Source organism: Macaca nemestrina, chromosome 18 (genome assembly GCF_043159975.1).
Source record: "Macaca nemestrina isolate mMacNem1 chromosome 18, mMacNem.hap1, whole genome shotgun sequence".
Lineage (NCBI taxonomy): Eukaryota > Metazoa > Chordata > Mammalia > Primates > Cercopithecidae > Macaca > Macaca nemestrina.
In genome coordinates, this window is record NC_092142.1 from 1,338,230 (window position 1) to 1,360,966 (window position 22,737).

A 22,737-nucleotide genomic window follows, 5' to 3' on the forward strand; every position below is an offset into this window, starting at 1 on the left:
CAAGACCCCAGTGGAGAGCACTGGAGGGTCCAGAAGGGCTACTGCATCCAGGCGGAGACTCAGGCCCAGAGGCCTCCAGAGATGGAGTGCAGTCTGAGGGCAGCCTCTCCTTCTCTCATGCCAACCAAGGGCCACTCGTGGTGAGGACGCAGCAGAAGCCGGTCAAGAGCCCTTTCTCATCTTGGAAATGGCCCGTGGAAATGGTTCACGGCTAGCTCATGTCACGTGGGGGCTCTAAACGTCACCCAAGTGGGCTTCCCTGTCCTTCCTATGAAGAACACAACCAGACATTGAGACCAGAGACACGCAGGACCACAGTCACGCCCGCCCCAGGTGATGGGGAAGGGCTCTGCCTCGCGGTTTGCGGGAACCCTCTGGAACCACACTCTACAGGACGCTTCTCCCCCAGGGAGGGGCCGTGCAATTAAATCAATGCAGGAGTACGAAGGAAAGGACCCAGAGAGGGGCTGGCTCAGCCCACTGGTTGCAGCCTGGCAGCTGGGCCAGTTCCCGGCAGAGACCATCAAGGCTGCCACTGATTAGGGAATAATTTAATTAAAAGAAACTGCATTCCTGACCCTGGGAGCTGGGAAGGGGAGGGAAGGGCCATCAGCTAAAGGGGCAGGAGGGCTCTGCATGGCGGGGACTGGGGCTGCTTGGTGGAGCCTGGCGCAGCCCAGGAGGCTCAGAGCTCACCCAGCAATCGCTTCCTGCAGGCAGGCTCTGCTCCGGCACTAATAGGGCTTAATAAAAACTTCCACTTGGGCCAGTAAACCCCTCATTACGCTGTTTTTAAAGCATGAATTTAAGAGCGGCAAGGGTGAAGGGTCACACGGAGCATTTAATTCACAACGGCTGGCGAGAGGTGCTGCCGCAATGGAAAACACCCTAGTGTCTGGGGTGTCTGGGGCCCCGCACACGCCTGGCGACACTCGGCCTGCGTGGGGACAGCCCAGAAAGCAGACCTGAGAGTTGGGGAAGTTTCCCTCTTGGCAAGAGCACAGCAGCAAAACCCAGGAGGGGCCCGGGGCGCTGGGAAAGCCTCCTAACGTAGCGACACACAGCTGAGTTCCAACACAACCTGCAATGAGACCCGGCCGCTGCCCCGCACAGGCACCGACGCTGGGACAGCCCCCGGTCCCGCCTCCACGGCTCACACAGGAGCACTGCTGCCGCTGAGAGTCGTTCCTCACACCCGCTACGTGGACGTCCCCCCACGGCCTCCACGTGTTTTCAGCTTAACCGCAGTCCAGTCCCAATGAGACCCGGGCCGCCTGTGTGTCTGTGCGGACACCTGGCCCAGCAGAGACGAACGCCCCAGACCAGCTGGCATTGGCCTTGCAGAAGATGAGGATAAACCAGTCATTCATCAACGAAGCTTCTTACTCCAAGGACCCCAAATTCCCCCAGGCCCTGACGTGTCCAGCGCTCACCTGGATGGGACTGTAGTAAGAAACAGAACCCACTTCCTACAAAGGAATATCCTGGGAAGGTGGAGACTTCCAGAACCCTTCCCTGGGTCCCAGGACCCTCACTCCTGTGCACGTCCCCAGCTGACACCCTCACTTCACCCTGAGGCAGCAGCGGGGCAAGGCGTCCAGCCCCTCCCCTCAGGCAGTCACCACCAACCGCCTGGTCCCCTGCACGAGCCCATCCCCATTCCCCACGAGCCACCCCGTGCCCCATGAACCCACCCCCGCGCCCCCACGTGCCCACCCCATGCCCCCTGAACCCACCCCCGCACCCCCACGTGCCCACCCCACGCCCCACGTGCCCACCCCACGCCCCCTGAACCCACCCCCGCGCCCCCACGTGCCCACCCCACGCCCCCACGAGCCCATCCCCATGAACCCACCCCCACGGCCCCACGAGCCCATCCCCACACCCCACGAGCCCACCTAATACCCCCAGGGGACCCAGTGGTGCAAGATGGGGTAGGATCGCCTGGAGGCAGACACCTACAAACACCCAAGTCCATCAGGCTAAAATCACAAATAAATTACAAAACCATTTTGGGGGCCTAAAACACTCCAAAGGCCTTGGGAACCTGTTGGTCTTCCTCTGGGACTCTATCTGGGCACAAGGACCCTGCAAAATGGCCCGGGAGCTGAGCCGGAGGAAGCCCTGCCCTGCCGCGGCCCCTGTGGCCTCTGCCCCCTCCTCACAAAAGGCTGCCCCCTGGTTCCAGGACCCCTCACCATGAGTCTCTCCTTCCCCTGGTCACATCCCAGCGGCCAGTGGGGTCACAATGCTGTCCCATCCCGTGCCCATGCCTGAAAGCCCGGCCATCCCTTCCAGCTGCCCAGGCCTGGGAGGGGCCAGAAAGTGTCTCCAGAAGCACTGGGGACCAGCCCTGGTCTCAGTCCCAGAACAGCGGCTGTGGCCTTTGCTGTTTCAACCTCACCAAACTCTGCAGACGGGAGCCCCTTCCTAGAGCCTGCTCTCCTCACAGAACCAGGTGCTAGGCATGGTGCCCCATGTGGGATGGGAACAGTGCTGGGGGGACAGGGACCACGCTGGAGGACAGGGCCCACACTCGGGGGATGGGGCCAAGCTGGGGGGACAGGCCCACACACTGGGGGACGGTGCATTGCCGGCAAAAGCGGCCTGGTCCTGGAGGGAAAGCAGACGCCCCATGGAGCCCCGCCACCCACTGCTGCGGGTCCTCTCGGGTTCCTGCATCCTTTCCAATGCACAAGGGCGGCTGGAGGCTCCAGAGACTCCCAGATCCAGGCTCACTGAATATCAAAAGGTGCACTCGCCGCAGGCGGCAGGAAGCAGCCGCGCTTGGGGCTGCAGAATTCATTACCGTCAGGCTCCTTCTTTGAAGTGAATGTTACCAAACTCAGCAGCCCTCAAAGCTCAGCTCTATCTAAACTCCAGCAGAAACACGGACGGCAGAATGGGGTTTAACAAATATTGTGGTTTTCCTGTGTCCTGGAAAGCGCAGCCCCGACGAATGTGGCTTCCTCCTGCCCAGCAGTCGCGTCCGTCTGAATGGGGCGCGGGGCCCTGGGACACAAAGCCCAGGACAGCAGCAGGCGAGCTCACCAGAGGCGCTCTTACAACAGGAGAGAGATGCAAACAGAGACCCAAAGACCAGCCTGGGCAGCACAGTGGGACCCCGTCTTGACAAAAAGTTTAAAAATCAGCTGGCCATGGCGGTGTGCCTGTAGTCCCAGCTAATCAGGAGTCTGAGGCGGGAGGATGGCCTGAGCCTGGGAGGTCAAGGAGCTGAGATTGTGCCATTGCACTCCAGCCTGGGCGACAGACCAAGACCCTGACTTGAAAAGAAAAGAAACATAAACGTTCTGTGGATGGTGTGGTCATCCTGAGAAAAAGGAAGACACTAGCGAAGCGGGGTGTACGACTCCCCAGCCGGCAGCCATTTCACTAACAGCGGCTGTGTGTATTTCAGGCCGGTCCCGCTCACGCCCACAGCATCATGAGAGCATGTCCCGGGGAGCCCACACCCAGCCGTGAGCCCTCAGAAGATAGGATTTGCTGCTGGTGAAATGTTAGGATCTTTGACTGGCAGCTTCTGCAGACTGTGCTGGGTTGAGAATGGTCTGGGGCCAGGCACAATGGCTCATGCCTGTAATCCCAGCACTTTGGGAGGCCGAGGCGGGTGGATCACCTGAGGTCAGGAGATGGAGACCATCCTGGCCAACACTGTGAAACCCCATCTCTACTAAAAATACAAAAATTAGCCGGGCCTGGTGGCGAGTGCCTGTAATCCCAGCTACTCGGGAGGCTGAGGCAGATAATTGAACCTGGGAGGCGGTGATTGCAGTGAGCCAAGATTGCCGCCATTGCACTCCAGCCTGGGCAACAGAGCGAGACTCTGTTTCAAAAAAAAAAAAAAAAAAAAAAAAAGGCATGGGACTGCCCAGCAGGGAAGCCACAGCTATCTGCAGAGGACGTGAGGTGCGGCCAACGCAACCAAAGACTAGAGCTTTTCATTTCACTTAGCTTTAATTAATTGTAAAAACATGTGCCAGTGGCCGGGCTGGGTGGGGGCCCTGGAAGCCTGGACCACCTGGAGCCAGCTGGCTGCTGCCTGGGGGCGCGTACTGCCGGAGGATGCTGCTTTCCTGGCCGCAGGGTCCCGGTAACTGCCCCCACCCCCCACCCCCCCATGCCCAGAGCCACCTGATCTCCACTAAAGCCCACTGTGCAAAATGAAGACAAGGACGGCATGAGATGGACACAGAAGCACACGTGACTCGGATGAGGTGAGGAGCACAGGCACAAACTGCCTTCTCCCAGGCCGCCCCGAACAGGCCACAGGGAAGGAGCCTCCCCAGAGGTCTCAGGTCAGGAAGCCTGACCTCCAGTGCCTTTGGTTTAGCTGTTCTGAGGCCCAGCGCCCAGCGTCATACCTCAGTAACTGGCAGCTCTACGTTCTCCAAGATCAGGGAAGAGAGTTCAAAGACGCGTGGCCGCTCGGAAGGCAGGGAGAGCTCTGCCGAAGCTACTATGAGTCTTCCGAATTTCTGAGCGACAGTCCAAAGTGACGTGCTGAGCCGCTGCAGGGTCACACACAACATGAAACTCAGGCTCACGAGGGCTCCCAGGCGGAAAACATTAACATTAACGAGTCAACGATTCGCTTCTGAGTCCCTACAACTACCACCTGCCACTAAAGAATCCGTTAGAATGTGTGACGCGCACCTGAAAACACCCAGGGAGACGCAAAGAATCAGGTAGACTATGCGATGTGCACCTGAGAACGCCCAGGGAGACGCGGGCACAGAAGACGGGCTTCCGTTGGCTGGGAGTGTGAACACAGCCCCTGACGGCGGCCCCACAGGCTCACATCCCACCCCCCATGCAGACCCCATTGCTTTTGCTTCAGCAAGTGGTTGGGGACACGGGAAGGTGGCTCCAGAGTCACCCGGCCCCTGGACAGCCTCTGCCGCTCCAGCACTGCCTCTGGGAGTCCACTTCCCCAGGCGCTTCCCCCACACCCTACTGAGAGGCTGTGTTCCCCAGGAGGCCTCACAGGCGAGGGCACGGGGAGGGTGGGCTCCAGGCCTCCTCATCCTCAGCAATGGATCCTGTGGCCTCGGTGCTGAGACAGGGCAGCACTCGCAGGCCCATCCCCCACAGGGAACACACACGCATGGGCTGCTGCTCCCTGAGCCTGCCCCGGCCCACCCACTCACGGGGAACATACACGCATGGGCTGCTGCTCCCTGAGCCTGCCCCAGCCCACCCGCTCACGGGGAACACACAACCTTCAGCCGCTGCTCCCTGAGCCTGCCCCCGCCTGTGCGTGGCCCCAGCGGTGCTGGCCATGTGCACTGGCCTCACAGGACTGGGTCTCGCCATCACTGCTCAGGATTCACAGCATCAGACAGCAGGGACTTCTCCTGCTAAATACAGGTGTTAGGACCTAAAGGTTTCGCTGCTCATAAGAACTGGGAAAAAATAGTACTGTTATAATTTACTATTTTAATTTTTTAAAGTTTTTTTGTGGTGACAGGGTCTTGCTACGTTGCCCAGGCTGGTCTCGAACTCCTGGGCTCAAGTGATCCAGCTTTAGCCCCTAAACTGCTAAGATTATAGGCATGAGCCACTGCTCCTGGCCTGCTATAATTTTAAATAAATAAAATTTACTAAGAAAAGATTTGTTTATCTAAGTGTTGAAGAGTATAGTTTTCTCTGTGGGCATTTTGGTATTGAATGCATCCTAACGCACTCCGGGGGAGGCCCGGGACTCCGGCTGCCATATACGCTTCCTTACATCTGCTCGCTCCTCCTGACGCACTCTGGGGGCGCCCGGGACTCAGGCCGCCGCACACGCTTCCTTACGTCTGCTCGTTCCTCCTGGCGCACTCCAGGGGAGGCCCGGGACTCCGGCTGCCGCACACGCTTCCTTACATCTACTGGCTCCTCCTGACACAGTCTGGGGGAGCCCGGGGACTCAGGCCGCCGCACATGCTTCCTTACATCTACTGGCTTCTCCAGACACAGTCTGGAGGCGCCTGGGGACTCAGGCCGCCGCACACGCTTCCTTACATCTACTGGCTCCTCCTGACACACTCTGGGGGAGCCCGGGGACTCAAGCCGCCGCACAAGCTTCCTTACGTCTACTCGCTCCCACACTCGTGGGCACTCTGCTCCCTTGATGCAGCCACGCAACTGGAGGGCACAGAACCAGCTGGTTCCGACCAGGTCGTGTCAGATATGCAAATTGAAAAGGAATTCCTGAAATAATTCATTGCTTCTTGCTTTAAGAAAAACACGGAAACAACGAACAGATGTAAGCATGCAGAGCCGCACGCCCTGACGGTGCACACTGAGCCAGGTAGCACCCAGCAGCCAGGAAACCCATGAGTGACAGTGGCCGAGGTGGCCTGGTCCTCTGCAATGACAGGTACCTGCCTTTTAAGGTGATTAAAATCAGGAATAAGGTTCTTTTATATTTACATTTTAACAGATTCTGATGTTCTTCCTTTCTTTGATTCGAACCAAATTTCCAGCATCTCTGGTGCTCAAAAGGAATGAAAATATGTGAGGAATAAAAGCATGAAGACAGTGACCTCTACCACAAGGACACAGGCCCTAAGGCCTGAGACAGTGAAAGGGGCAGGCAGAGATCCACGCCCAGACAGGCCGCCCCTGCTCTCCCAGGAAGGGGCCGAGAGCCAGAGAGGTCAGGGCAGACACAGCCTGAGTGAGAGGCCCAGGCCAGGGCCTTTACCAGCAAAGACCGGCGCTTCCACCTGCGCCCTGAGGTCAGGGAGAAAGGCAGGGGTGGCAGTGGTCATCCTTCCCAAGGTCCTGGAATCAGGTCCACTTATCAAGCCACCATGTGTCCCATGACATTCTGGAGGTCTCTGGGCCCAATGGAGGGTGCACCCACTGTCCTCTGATCCTGTCCTGCCCACTGGGCAGCTGCCCTCTTCCCATCCTCCAGTATTGACTGCGTTGTGTGGACAGGGAGGACCTCCGATCCCCTCCACCAAATGAAGCACAAGCCAAAGTGCCCCCCAGCGTTAGCGCCGTGAGCAACATGAACCTTCTCTATGCCGAGGTGCACACAGCCTGAGTGTCCACGGGGGATGGGCCCGTGGGTGCTCTGCCTCTGCTCCAGGGCAGCGGTGGGGAGACCACACCTGTGAGATGCCTACGATCACACGTGCGGCCATCCGTCTGTAGGTGCCTGGGACCTGGAAGCCCAGGAGCTCCCACATCCAGGGAGGAGGCACGGATCAGATCACAAGCGCTCACCACTGCCATCCGTGCATACTGGGAAGGCTGATGGCAGAGGCTAAGGAACGGGAGAGGCCAGGAAAAGTATGTGAAGATACATACCAAACACACAACGCTCAACTCTCGCAGAGCTTTCTCTAAATGCATCTCACTTACCGAAGGAGTACCTGAAAAACGAAAGAAGAAACGTGTATTAACACTTTGCCTTGTCTCGACCAAAACCCAGTTTCCCCCCCGAGTGAAGCCCACTCCGGCACCCAGGACAGTGTGGGGTCAGGGAAATCCTGCCGGGGGACCTGCCCGCCGGGCATTAGGGGAACAGCAGCCCCTCCCCACGGCCCGCACACAGGCAGGCCCAGAACAGGCAACCAAAACACATTCCCAGATACAGCTACTATGTACCCACAGAAATTAAAAATACGTATTTTGCGGATGAGTGAATTAATGCTTATTTTTTTGCAGCGTCAATTAAATGCCACAAAAAATGTCACCCTTTAGAATCTGAAAATTTAAGGACATCACATGACGTCGAGCGCAGATCATTAGAAAACGGATCTTAAATGAAAGGAATTGGTGGGAAAGGCTGGGAAAGGCCTGAATCGCGACCAAAATGGACTTGAGTGATGCTGTGACCTGCTTCTCACCCTCAGACAGCGGAGCTGCAGGCAAGTAGCACGCGTGTCTAGAGGACCCCAAATCACAAATGTGGAGCCCCCCCACATGCACGGAACACACAGCTTCCAACACATCCCACACCTGCCTCAGCCTCTGGCCTCTCTAACCCACCCCACCTCAAGACCTACCCTTGGACTCTAGAAGAAACCCCCTCTGCCACCTATGGTCCTGCAAGAGGCGGGCAGGACGCACCGATGCCCGTGTGAGGAGCCCTGCCTCAGGTGCTCAGTGCCATGCCCGACGCAGAAGGCACAGTATGTGGCTCGTGGACATGAAATGTACACAACAGGCCAGTCCACAGACACAGGACGTAGATCGCCAGGTTTCTTCTGGGGTTGATCAGAATTTTTTTTTTTTTTTTGAGACACGGTCTCATTCCATCACCCAGGCTGGAGTGCAGTGGTGCATAAGCTCACTACAACCTCAACCTCCTGGGCTGAAGCAATGCTCCCGCCTCAGCCTCCCGGGTTGCTGGGACCACAGGTCTGCACCATGATGCCCCACTAATTTTTGTATTTTCTATAGAGGTTCTGCCATGTTGCCCTGGCTGGTCTAACTCCTGGACTCAGGCGATCCTCCTGCCTCCGCCTCCCTAAGTGCTGGGAAGACAGGTGTGAGCTGCCCCGGCCAGAATGTTTTAAACTTGGTGCTGATGGCATCAGAGTCCATGAATATGTACATTGACTTGTACACTTTATATCAGGGCTGTCTAATCTTTTGGCTTCCGTGGGCCACCGTGGAAGAAGAAAAATTGTCTTGGGTCACACATAAAATATACTAACACTACTGATGGCTGATGAGCTAAAAACAAAACAACTCATAATGTTTTAAGAAAGTTTATGAATTTGCTTTGGGCCGCATTCAAAGCCATCCTGAGCCGCGTGTGGACAAGCTTGCTTTAAATGCAGTTTTACGGTATGTGAATTACATCTCGCTAAAGACATTAAGCAGCAACGTTGCCTAATGAAATCTGTAGGAATGAAAGGCTACAGGGTGTGGGACGGCCCGCAGGGCCCACTGCCCGTCCCAGGGCTCCCTACACCATCCGACCTTTGGATATGTCTGTGATTTGCCCCCTTGACATTACAATAAAAGCACAGCGAAGGCCATGACAAACGACATCTGAGCTGTGAGGGAGGTGGGTGGGGACAGAGCGCTGGAAGGCTCATTCTTCAACCACATCAGGTGTGTGGCTGCCTCAGCGGCTCTGATGTCTTTTTAAATCATCCCTTACCCGGTAGAGATCCACACTATTTATAGGTAAAAGAGGATTAAGTCTGGATTTGCTTTTCACTCCAGAGGAAGGAGGCTGGGAGGGAGAGAGGGCACCCCGTGGGCTGAGGAAGGAGGCTGGGAGGGAGGACACTCCGTGGGCTGAGGAAGCAGGCTGAGGAAGGAGGATGGGAGAGAGGGCACCCCGTGGGCTGTGGAAGGAGGCTGTGGAAGGAGGCTGGGAGGGAGAGAGGGCACCCCGTGGGCTGAGGAAGGAGGCTGGGAGGGACAGAGTGCATCCCATGGGCTGCAGGATGCACTCTCTGCCCCCATTTCCATGACCAAAACCTTCCAAGTAGCCGCTGTACATATTGGCTAATGCTAGAAATAAATTTACCCCCAAAATGTTCCCAATACATAACCTTAGTTGAACGGAGAAAGGAAAAGGAGCTGATTTTTAAAATCCATAAAGAATAAAAGCTGTGCTCTTTTATTAGCCAGGTGTGGTGACGCACGCCTGTAGTCCCAGTGGCTTTGGGGCCGAGGCTGGAAGATGGCTTAAGCCCAGGAGTTCCAGGCTGCAGTGAGCCAAGATCGCGCTGCTACTGCAGTCCAGCCTGGGCGACAGGGCAAGAGACCCGATCTAAAAAGATGCAGCCTCACGCTTTTATCAGAAGGGTCCAAGGCCTGGAAGAGTTTCAGTGACTCAGTGCCACCAAAATACAAGTGTCGAGTGGAGAAGGGGTGAGCCCAGATGCAGCTGCCTTCACGTCGGCTGAGGGTGTTTCAAAACGCATTCTTCTGTCACTTCACCTGCTTTGAATTTTGAATTTCAAGGCTGCTTGATAAAAGATTCTTTAAATAGCAGGTTTGAGCTAAGGTAATGACATGAAAAACTAAAACGTCTTATTACTTTCACAGCTTTTATTATATTCTCAACAGCTGGGACTTACGTTAGCAGACACTGACTCCATGCAGTTCTCTTGGGGTTTGTTCTGATGTTTTGTTCTTTAAAGAAACTCAAGTCCTTCCTCGGACGGTGGGTCGTAGATTTTGCTTTTGGATGGTCGGGTTAACGCACTCCCTCTGACCGCCTTGTGAGGTCAGGAACCTGCTTCCCTGTGAGCCCCCACACCCGACTGACAGGCCATTGGGGTCTCTGTGCTAGGGAGGCAGCCAGACCCCGGATGGCCTGCAGATGCTGCACACGGCCCCCGCACAGGCCCTGCCCCCTTGCACTTCACAGGGCTCCCGTTTCTACAGGAAGCCTTTGATTTAAAAGCACATTTGGTTCCAGCTATTTATCATCTGTAAAAAGGCCTCATGTAAATATTTGTTAAATTTTATGCTCCCCATTTTGGGGCAGGCTAGTTGTAAGTTTGTAAGAAATCTTCCACCTTCTGGCCTAGCACAAAGAACTTTGCTGGAGGCCTGTCTAGAAAGTGTGTAGTAGGAACTTAATCATGAACCATGTTCTCCTGAACCACGCCCGGTTCCTGACTTGTGTCTACAGCTGACCACATCATCAGGACTAAAGTCTTTGTCATGTGGTGAAGGCCAAACGTGTGGATTTATTTACAGAAGTTACCAACAAAAATACCACAGGAAAAGAACAGCACCTTTGGGTGAGAACAGCTGGGGGGCTTCCATGTCTACCCGCCTCACAGGGGAGGGGGTGCAGCACCCACCAGACGGCTGTGCCTCCCACCCAGTCACCAGGACGGGGTGCCGGCTAGCACTGGCAATGTCGGAACACTGGGTCCCACTGTGCAGGGCCATGGCTTGCCTGGCACAGGGAAGTGCTAGACTGAACGGTGGCTTGCAGGGACGGCAAGGATGGTGCTGGACGGCGGCTCACAGGGATGGCGGGGGCGGGGCTGGACGGCGGCTCGCGGGGATGGATGGCAGCTCGTGGGGACGGCGGGGATGGGGCTGGACGGCAGCTCGCGGGGATGGACAGCGGCTCGCGGGGACGGACAGCGGCTCGCGGGAACAGTAGGGACGGCGCTGGACAGCGGCTCGCGGGGATGGGGCTGGACGGTGGCTCGCGGGGACGGCGGGGGCGGGGGCGGGGCTGGACCACACATACCAGGTCATCAGCACCAGTGAGGCAACTGGCTCACTGCAGACATGACTGCTGCCACCCCAACGTTTAAGTTCATACAACAGAGAAAATAAAATGGTAATAACAAGAGGTGTCTTCACAAACATCTGTTGCCTGTTGCCACTTACTGGAGCTGCCAAGAGGAAGTCCAGGTCCCAGGGCTGTTGGGAGGACCCAGGCTTTGAAGCCAGGCAGAGCAGGGAGCACCCAGTGCGTGCGCGGCTCCCATGGACAGACGGACGGATAGACGAACAGATGGATGGGCGGTGCTCCCATTACTGTGCGAAAACCAACCTCACAGTACATATTCCATTCACTACAGGTGAGCAATTTAAAACAGGATGTAAATAGCCCTTAAAAGTGTAAGGAAAAAGTGCTGGAGGCTGTTTGGACGCAGCACCAAAGGCAGCAGTGAAAATGGGGAAAGACGGTAGACTGGACTCCACAGAGGAACCCCGTGTGGAAAGCAAAGTCCGTTGCATGCAGAATGGGATGCGGCCGAGGGCTCACACCTTCCACGCGCCTTTACCTTCTGCTGGAGGCAAAGGCCCAATTCCCGGACAGCAGGGCCTCTTACAGATGGATAAACAAAGAACGTTCACACCAAAGGGAACGGCAAAGGCAAAACACAAATCTCCAGAGAAACAAAAAAGAGCAAAACCAAGAAAAATTCCTTGGCAGAGAAATGTGTATTTAAATAACATTATTTTCACTTACAAACGCTCTGGTTTTTCGGAAATGGGATGTTCTGAGTAGGGAACAGGACAACAGCACGCTGCCCCTGCCGTGAGCGTGCAGCCCTGGGTGGGGCTGGCGGCACCCCGTCCACCAGGCACCACGCACACCCTGACCCAGCCGCCCACCTTGGGAGCTTAGTTCACTCTGTAAGTCACAACCCTGCAAAATATCCCCGCGCCACAAAGCCGGCCACTGAGGCGCCACTTCCAGCAGTAAAAAACCAGGAGCCACCACCAACGTGCTGGCTAGTGGGCTTGGTGCAATGAGCAAACTCATGTAACAGACCGCCCTGTGGCCACCACACGCTCTGCCGAGCAGCGGAAGTCCAGATGGGTGCGTGGCATCTGAGGCCCTGACCGGTGCACTGCCGAGGCTGCCAGCGCCAGGCCTTGGCCCTGCTGTCTCTGCGGCGACCCGGACCGCTCTCCATGCGGCCTCTGCCTCTGTCGGGAGCGGGACACGCTGCCCAAAGCTGCTGTCAGACAACGTCGGCGAGATGGGAAGATGCTTGCCATTTGATGGGAAGTAAAAAAAAGTTTAGTTATTTCCAATATTGTCATAAGGACTAGGTAATGAAAATTGTTTAAGAATTAAGTGAATAGACAGGGAATAAAACAGGATGTGCCATCTGGGCCCATTTTTGTTACAGAGAAGCCCGAGGCAGTGGGCTAAAAGGAGGTCCCCAGAAAGACACGTCCACATCTTAATTCCTGAACCCCGTCTTATTTGGAAAAGGCGTCTCTGTGGAGGTAATTAAGGATCTCGAGGTGAGGGCCTCCTGGATTATCTGATCACAAGCGTCCTTATCAGAGAGAGGTACCAGGAACCCTGAGACAGACCAAAGAGGAGGAGGCAAAGCGGCAGGGACTGGAGTGATGTGCCCACAAGCCGGGGACGCCCGGAGCCCCGAGGGACTGGAAGAGATGAGGAAGGACCCTCCTGTAGAGACTCAGAGGGAAGTGGCACTGCCGACACGCTGATTTCAGACTTCTGGCCTCGAGAACTGTGGGAGAGTAAATGTTTCTTATTTGAAGCCTCCCCACGTGGTCACTGTCATGGCTGCGGAAGGCCGCCATGCGTCTCTCAGGCCATGGGAAGTGGTGTGGACGTATCTCCATTCCCGGATGACCACGTCGAAGCACAGGCTGACCCACCCGGGACCAGCGTCATGGAGGGCAAGGCAGGTGGCGTGGGAGGGTCCTCCCCACAGGCAGCACCCTGCCCGGGACGACAAGCACAGGAAACAGCGGGCAGACCCCGAAGAGGAACACCGTTTATTTAAAGGGATGCACAACTTTAACATATCAGTGTCATAAAAGATGGACGTCCCAGAAGACCGGACAACTAAACCCAGCGCCTAACCCTGCTCTGGAAAGTAAATGCTGTGAAGATTATTCTTAGGTCAGATGACAAACTGGAAAACGAGCGGGAGATGCAGTCACAGAACGGCAACCACGTTGAACTTACTGCGGCGGATCCCTGTGGGAATGGAAAGAACCCTCTTCTTAGGAACGCACTCGGAAGTTCTTCGGGGTAAAGGGGTTCATCGACTATGTCAACGTGGCTGATAGCATCGTTCTGACCTTCTGTGTCCTCATTTTCTTTGTGTAGTTGTTATTTCAATTATTGAAAGTGACTGATGTTAAAATCTCCAAACAGAATTGTGAATTTGTATACTTCTTCCTTGACTTCTGCAATTTGTGCTTCATACATTTCGAGCTCCAGTATGTGACGCCTTTATGTCTTTGTGATCAATGAACTCTTTCATTACCACAAAATGTCTCTGCACGCCTCCGGTAATACTCCGTGTCTTCAACTTAACTTTGTCTAAAGTTAATTCAGCCACTCCAGCTTTCCAGTACGTTTATGTAGTCTATCCTTCTTTATCTTTATCCTTCCTCTTTCAACTAAATTTGTACCTTTATATTTAAAGCATATCTCTTGAAAACTGCATATACTTGATACTTGATTTTTTCAAATTGATTTTTTTTTTTTTTTTTTTGAGACGGAGTCTGGCTCTGTTGCCCAGGCTGGAGTGCAGTGGCCGGATCTCAGCTCACTGCAAGCTCCGCCTCCCGGGTTCACGCCATTCTCCTGCCTCAGCCTCCCGAGTAGCTGGGACTACAGGCGCCCGCCACCTCGCCCGGCTAATTTTTTGTATTTTTTAGTAGAGACGGGGTTTCACCATGTTAGCCAGGATGGTCTCGATCTCCTGACCTCGTGATCCGCCCATCTCGGCCTCCCAAAGTGCTGGGATTACAGGCTTGAGCCACCACACCCGGCCTTTTTTTTTTTTTTTTGAGACGGAGTCTCACTCTGTTACCCAGGCTGGAGTGCAGTGGCACGATCTGAGCTCACTACAACCTCTGCCTCCTGGGTTCAAGTGATTCTCCCTGCCTCAGCCTCCCGAGTAGCTGGGATTACAGGCATGAGCCACTACGCCCACGTAATTTTTGTATTTTTAGTAGAGACGAGGTTTCACCATGTTGGCCAGGATGGTCTTGAACTCCTGATGACCTCAGATGATCCACCCGCCTTGGCCTCCCAAAGTGCTGGGATTATAGGAGTGAGCCACCGTGCCTGGCCTGATTCTAAATCTCTGTCTTTTAAATGGAAGATTTAGTCACTTACATTTAATGTAATCATTGATACGGCTGATTAGTTATTTTTTTGTCTTCAGAGTCTCATCTGGTTTTTCGTCTGCTCCTCTGTTCCTGCCTTCTTACTATAAGCAAATGTGTCTAATACTCCATTTCAGTCACTCCACGGGCTCCTCAGCTCCATATCTTCGCACTACTTTGAGTGACTGCCCGAGGGCTAACAATAGGCATTCTCGCCTGCTCACAGCAGACCTGGGGTTAATATTTTCCGCTTCATGTAGAATTTAGAGAGCCAGTGACGTTACAGATTCAGGAAGGATCCCCTCCCTCCTTTGTGCTCATGTCGTGTATATTACAGTTTTTGCCTCAGTTGTGTCTATAATAAATTAAGAAAAAAAGAAATAGAGAACTTTTCATATTTACCTACCTTTACCATTTCCAGTGGATTTTACTCCTTTCTATAGATGAGTTTCTGCCTAGCAATAATTCCTTCAGCCTGAAGATATTCCTTTAACATTTCTTACAGTGTGCCTGCTGGCAAAGCTTTCTCTCAGTTTTCAGTTATCTGAAAATGTCTTTATTTTGCTTTCGTTTTTGAAGGATATTGTCACTGGACAGAACTCTGGGTTGACAATCGTTTTTCTTCAGAACTGGAAAGATGCCAGTCCACCGTCCTCTGACCTCCAGTGGTTATAAGAAACCAGACGTATTGGAATCTTTATTCTCTGAGTGTAACGTCTTTTTTTTCTGGATGCGATCAAGAGGTTGTCTTTGGTGTTCGGTAGTTTGACTACAATATGCCCAGACAGGCTGTTCTCTTACTTCTGCTGCTTACGGTATGTTGAACTTCTTGGATTTACACATCTACATAGTTCAGCTATTACTTCTTTAAATACTTGTTATGCCTCATTCTCTGTGTCCTCTCTCTGTGGGGCTCCAATCACATGTATGTTAGACCACCTGGTGTCATCCCACGTCACTGATGCTCTGCTCATTTCAATCTTTTTTCGTGTTTTTTCTTTAGCTTGGATAATTTCTAAAGATTTCTGTTAAAATTCATTGAGGCTTTCATCTACCATCTCCAACCTGTTATTAAGCCCATGCAACAGATTTTTCAGTACAGATACTGTACTTTTCAGTTCTAAAATGTCCAATTGGCTCTTCTTCAAAGATTCAGAGACTCCGCTAAATTTCCCATGTGTTCGTTCATTAAGACTGCTACTAGGCTGGGTGTGGTAGCTCATGCCTGTAATCCCAGCACTTTGGGAGGCCGAGGCGGGTGGATCACCTGAGGTCAGGAGTTTGAGACCAGCATGGCCAACAATGGCGAAATCCCGTTTCTACTAAAAATACAAAAATTAGCTGGGTGTGGTGCTGCACACCTGTAATCCCAGCTGCTTGGGAGGCTGAGGCAGGAAAATCGCTTGAACCCAGCAGGTGGAGGTTGCAGTGAGCCGAGATCTCACCACTGCACTCCAGACTGGGGGACAGAGTGTGACTCTGTCTCAAAAGAAAAGAAAAAGAAAAAAGAAAAAAAGAGGACTACTTCCCTTGAGCCCTTGTGTGTACCCATAATGGCGGCCTCAAACCCTCTTTTCTCTTTTCTCGGCTATCACAGTCAGTTTCTCGTGACCTTTTTAGTTTCCTGTGTAGGGATCCTATTTTCCTGTTTCTTTCCCTGTGTAGTAGTTTCTGATTCTAGCTATTATGAAAGATCATAACATCATTGAGAGGTTAATTTTGTCCGCTTCCTTTGGAGAGTGAATGAATGAGTCTGTCTGGTAAGCAGTTGAGCTACTGGAAGACAAACTTGGTCTTTCCAAAAGCTCAATTAGGGTCAGTCTAGAACAGACCTTTTCTAGGGCGAGAGGAACCCTCTTCCTAAGATGTGGCCTTTCTGGGGGCATGGGCTGAGAGCCTAGGGTCTTACGCAAGTCGCCTCCGGACCGGCTGATGGGGAGGCTTATCTCCCAACACTGTGGGACCCTCAGACTCACCACTAAGGTCACCCACCACTCCCTACCTGCCGCTTTCCACCAACCCTCAAAGACTCTCACTCTCCATGTTCATAGCTTAGAACAAACCCAAAAACTTAGGGGAACCCGCGTAGGTTTCTGTGGTGATGTCTCTGTTAGCTCCTTTACTCTGGTGCCTTGTCGCACAAACGCAAGCGACCCTCAACTCTGACCCCTGCCTCCTGAGCTCGGAGACGCCTTGTGTTCTGCTGGGTGCCCTGGCTGCGGTGTACAAGGCGCTCAGGCAGAAGGCTGGGGCTACCAAGGCCACGCTGTATGTATCTCCTTTCCAGGGACAGCAGTCCGGGGCACCTGTGCCACCTGGTATTTCACTTGCTGACGGTTTCATAGTGGGGAGGCTGGTCCTGCACCTGCCACTCCGCCATGGACAGGCATGGAAGCCATGAAGACAAATCTCTTATTTTAAAGTATTGTTTCAATGTGAGACATCCTCTCCCTCAAACTGCCCCTGCCAGTGTGCCCCACTATCCCAGTCCACAGGACCACAGCCACCCCGCGTGGGCAAAGGCCAGATGTCAGTTGTGTTCCCCACGTCCGGCCCTGGCCTCCTTGCTGCCTGCTGAAGTCTCACCCTGCCTACGGCCCCAGCGCCCTGAATGCCCCATCTCTTCTCAAGCGTCATCCCTGCCCCTTCAGTGCGCCCTGATGATTATGGGATGTACTCCTTGGAGTCAAAGAAATACATATCTCTTGTTAGGTTAAAAAAAAATTAGGGGGTTGGGCACTGTGGCTCACGCCTGTAATCCCAGCACTTTGGGAGGCCGAGCCAAGTGGATCACTGGAGGTCAGGAGTTCGAGACCAGCCTGACCAACATGGTGAAGCCCCGTCTCTACTAAAAATACAAAAATTGGCCAGGTGTGGTGCAGGTGCCTATAAGTCCAGCTACTTGGGAGGCTGAGGTGGGAGAGTCACTTCAATCCAGGAAATGGAGGCTGCAGTGACCTGAGTTCACACAACTGCACTCAAGCTTGGGCGACAAGAGCAAGACTCAGTCTCAAAAAAAAAAGAAAACAAAAAAAACCCCAGAAAATATTTGGCTGGGCACGGTGGCTCATGCCTGTAATCCTAGCACTTTGGGAGGCTGAGTCAGGAGTATTAAACTTTGAGCCCAGGAGTTCAAGACCAGCCTGGGCAACATAGTGAGACATCCATCTCTACAAAAAATAAAAATATTAGCCAGGTGTGGTGCTGGGCGCCTGCAGTCCCAGCTATTTGGGAAGCTGCGCAGGGAGCATTGCTTGAGCCCGGGACGCTGAGGCTGCTGTGTGCTAAGACTGCCAGCAGACACACACAGGCTCCCCCATGAGAGACGCTCACCCACCTGCCGGGCTCTGGAGACTAATCCCGTCTAGCCAGGAAGGTAACTGTTGTTTCAGAGGTCAGCTCACAGGCAGGAACCGAGCGCTACGCAGGAGTCAGATACCGCAGACAAAGACACCCAGGGTCTGGCTTTTCCCACGCCATTTGGAAGCAGGACACGACCATGACCCGGCTGACAGAGGAGACGCCTAGGGTGGGCTCTCTCAGTGCCTGGCCTTGTGTGGCAACCGCCACCCCTCCCACTACGGGGTCCCTGAACCTTGTGAAATGAAGAGGACGTCACTTTTACCATCAAATACGTCTACGCCTTGTCAGATCCCTTCCCATGTGCTAACACAGACACACTGGCTGCAGCCCAGCCAGGGAGGGCCCCACCCACCCAGTCGGGGCGACGCAGGGGCAGGTGGTGGAAAAGGTATTGCAGGTACTTGTGGAACCTCCTTACATCGAAGTCCTGGAGTCCAAACACGTGTTAATCATCAGTGAGAAATGGAGCACCGAGGGCGGTGTCCCTGGGCGCTGGCGGCCTCCCAGCGTCCCCTCCAGCCCTGGCGCTGCTCTCAGCACTCTTTGAAATGGAGCCGCCATCCCTCCTGCCCAGGAAGGAAGCTCCAAGGGCAGCTCCCTCCACAGGAAGGAGGACCCCTGAGGTGTCCCCACTTTGGTCCAAGTTCCTGGAGAGAATCTTTCCTTCCTTCTGGGGTTGAGACGGTGGGGAAGGGATGGCGGTGCTGCCATACTGAAGGGCAGCAAAGCAGCCCGCAGGGCCACTGCCAAAGCCAAGTGCAGACGACAGAGCCGGAGCCAGCGTTTTGGAAAAGCTGAAGCGACTTCGGACACTGCAGCAGACGCTGTGCTCAGGGCTCCGGCGTCCTGCAAGGCTGAGTGGCTTCATGTAACACGAAGGCCAGCTCTGAGCAGAGTCAGAGTCCCTCTCTAAAGTCACTTAGAGTTTTATGCAACAGTTATTAAGCTGTGGCGCTCTGTCATAAATGTTGCCAAACCCCTAGATGTTTAAATTTCTAGACCAAGAAGACAGACCCCCGAAGTACCAAAACAAAAACGTGCAAGTCCACGCTGCCACAAGCCACGCTCAGGCGAACGATAAACAGGGAGCAGAGAGAAGCCTCCTGCGCAGGCGGGCTCGCGACTCCTGCACCCCCCAGAGGCGGGTGGAACCCCACTCCTCCAGTGAAGCCTGCACAGTGACGTCCTCACCACGAGCGAGGGGGTGAAGGGGAAAAAGCCGCTTCACTGTCCAGACGCCCTACAAGTACAGCCCCCACCAGGCCACCCTCGCAGAGACGGCTCAGGCCAATGACATGTGTAGGGGACGTGCGTCACAGGGCCTGAGGCTTCAGGGGCAAACCACAAACAGCCATATGCATTGCACGTGCCCCAGCCCTGTGCACTCCCGTGACAGCGCCTGACCCCAGCACACCACTTCAGCCTGTGCTGACAGCTCATGGGCCCTCGGCAAAGTCAGGCCTGTGTGCTGTGGAGGGGCCCCGAGGCGGAGCCACGTCGTGGATGCCCAAGGCGTCCCCAGGCCTCCTGCCCTGCCCTGGTGACACTGTCTGACCTGCTTGTTGAATGAGGTGACACACTCAAATGTAGCTGAGACCTGAGGAAACACCAGCAACTGGACCTGGCAGCGGTGCCCACGCCAGCACAGCCACACAGTGGGGACCCTCCCTACAGGTGCCCCGATGCCAGCTGCAGCCCTCCCTGCATGAGCCTGCAGGGCCTGGGCTGTGCTGCCAAGCCCAGATCACAGCGACCCGAGCCTCCGACCAGGGAACACCAGAGCCACAGGAGCTGGGCTGGAGGCAGAGCATTCAGGCTCCCGGAAGCACAGCCGGCCCCAGACACTCCAACCTCAGCTCAGCCGTGCTGACCAGGATGGAAAACACAGGCCCCAATGCCCAAGGCTGAGCCCTGCCTGCGCCAACTCACCATCGCAGCCTTCCATCCTGGGACAGGGTCCTGGTTCCGACCACTCAGCCCTGAGCTGGCCGCCTCCTGTCTCCCACCCACAAAAGACACAAGAGCCGTCCTCAGTCTCCATGCAAAGCCCGGCTGTCCCATCGAGAGTGGAACCAAGCTGGGCACGCAAGAGCCAGCGCACTCCCTGCTTCCTACATGTCCACACAGACACCCACCCCAAACCAGTCTCCGACACACCCACACAGACACGGACCCCAAACCAGCCTCCGACACGTCCACACAGACACGGACCCCAAACCAGCCTCCAACACGTCCACACAGACACCCGCCCCAAACCAGCCTCCGACACGTCCACACAGACACGGACCCCAAACCAGCCTCCGACACGTCCACACAGACACGGACCCCAAACCAGCCTCCGACACGTCCACACAGACACGGACCGCAAACCAGCCTCCGACACGCCCACACAGACACGGACCCCAAACCAGCCTCCGACACGTCCACACAGACATCCGCCCCAAACCAACCTCCGACACGTCCACACAGACACGGACCCCAAACCAGCCTCCTATATGTCCACACAGACACGGACCCCAAACCAGCCTCCGACATGTCCACACAGACATCCGCCCCAAACCAACCTCCAACACACCCACACAGACACGGACCCCAAACCAGCCTCCGACACGTCCACACAGACACCCGCCCCAAACCAACCTCCGACACACCCACACAGACACGGACCCCAAACCAGCCTCCGACACGTCCACACAGACACGGACCCCAAACCAGCCTCCTATATGTCCACACAGACACGGACCCCAAACCAGCCTCCGACACGTCCACACAGACACGGACCCCAAACCAGCCTCCGACACGTCCACACAGACACCCGCCCCAAACCAGCCTCCGACACGTCCACACAGACACGGACCCCAAACCAGCCTCCGACACGTCCACACAGACACCTGCCCCAAACCAGCCTCCGACACGTCCACACAGACACGGACCCCAAACCAGCCTCCGACACGCCCACACAGACACGGACCCCAAACCAGCCTCCGACACGCCCACACAGACACGGACCCCAAACCAGCCTCCGACACGCCCACACAGACACGGACCCCAAACCAGCCTCCGACACGTCCACACAGACACGGACCCCAAACCAGCCTCCGACACACCCACATAGACACGGACCCCAAACCAGCCTCCTATATGTCCACACAGACACGGACCCGCTGCTTTTGCCTCCCTTTCTCTGTGCCTCTGGCTCAGCAGGATGGCAATGCAGTCCTTTAAGTAAAGACGTGCTACTGCAAAGAGGTGGGGTTTTAACCCTGAGAATGGGTGGCGGCTGTGGCTGGTGGACTGGCTGCTCTGAGGTAGCCTCAGCAAAATGATGATACCCTCCTGAATGAATTTAAGATGAATGCTCGTCCAGTCTTTCCAAGTGCCAGGAGACCTGCGGCGTGTGTGCTAAGGGACAGCAAGCCCTGCGGTCCCACTGCCGTGTTCCTCCTACTCACCAGACATGGCCCACATTGACCAGGGACATGTAGAGGCCCCACAGGGCAGCCATGAGAAGCATGTTGGCACAGCCCGTGATCAGGACGAAGGACGAGATGCCCAGTCCGAGAAGAGCGAGCGAGTCCAGGGTGGAGTTCGTGTCTGACCAGTCCGTCAGCCAGAGGATGGTGGGCATGTAGCTGAAGACTTCCCAGCTCGTCTTGTCCTGGAAGTACTGCTGGAAATTCTTCAGGAACACTCGGCAGGGCAGCAGCCCCCTGTCACCGATCAGCTGCTTGTTCTGATGGAAAGCCACCAGGAATGCCACGACTGGAAGGACAGGAAGACAAAACAAGCGTGACTAGGAACAAACCACATGTGGACACCGTGGGTGTGGCTCAGACTTGCCAGGTGAGGCGGGGAGGGAAGGGGAGGCAGAGTCTGGCCAACGGCTTGGGGTCCAAACCCCAGACTCAGGAGTTTGAGTACTTTCTCAGCATCTTGGGGGAAATATGGGAAAACCCAACCTGCATCAGACGCAGGGTGTGTATACACGCACACACACGGAAGCAAGCAGCGTGTGTACATGCACACACATGGATACAAGCAGTGTATGTATACACGCATACACACAGACTCAATCAGTGTGCAGTGTGTATATACATGCACCCACACGGACGTAAGCAGCGTGCATATACACGCATACACACGGACTCAAGCAGTGTGCAAGTAGGGTGTGCATACACGCACACACGGACGCAAACTAGACGTGTGTATAAAAGGCGTGCCTGGTTGCACACAGACAGTCGGCTGACCATCCAGACGGCACTCTGCGTTCCCCATTATGAAACACACCCTGATGACCCCGCTCTGGACAATGGCGTCACTCCCAGCACACGCTGCAGGGCTTGACACTTACAGCCCACAGGTGAGCCACGCTTAGCCTCCACACAAACCCCACAACGGCACGCTCACATCCACAGGTCTCCGAGTCCATGTCTCACGGTGCCCACCCCACACCGGCTCTCTCACATCCTCTGGACGTCAGCGTTTGTAGAACACTGAATGTTTACCCAGAGATGACGACAGGGGAGAGAACCGCACTCCCATGTGTAAAGGTGAAGAATGAAAAAGTAGGTTAAAAGTAAAAAAGATACACCATGCAATGTGAATCAAAAGAAAGCTGGATCTAGTTCACTATGGCTGAAAAAAATTAAAAATAAAAATAAAAAAATAAACAAAAGAAAGCCGAAGTGGCTCTACTAACATCATAAAAAGTAGATTTAAGAGCTGGGCATGGTGGCTCGCGCCCCTAATCCCAGCACTTTGGGAGGCCAAGGCAGGCGGATCACCTGAGGTCAGGAGTTTGAG

General features: G+C 54.8%; 1 protein-coding gene across 9 annotated transcripts in view; it reads right to left on the minus strand.

The window, feature by feature from the left end:
• The window catches only part of LOC105485881 (lipase maturation factor 1), a 105,460-nt gene that overhangs the window by 68,684 nt on the left and 14,039 nt on the right, over positions 1 to 22,737 (minus strand). For 8 of the 9 annotated variants that reach the window (XM_071083823.1, XM_011748455.3, XM_071083826.1 and 5 more), the window contains exons 2-3: positions 21,387 to 21,696; positions 7,378 to 7,388 (exon numbers count right to left, since the gene is read on the minus strand). In XM_071083823.1, coding sequence (XP_070939924.1) covers positions 7,378 to 7,388; positions 21,387 to 21,696 — 321 coding nt within the window. Of the gene's footprint in view, positions 1 to 7,323; positions 7,389 to 21,386; positions 21,697 to 22,737 lie in introns of all 9 variants that reach the window. The other variant, XM_071083833.1, reaches the window with a different exon arrangement.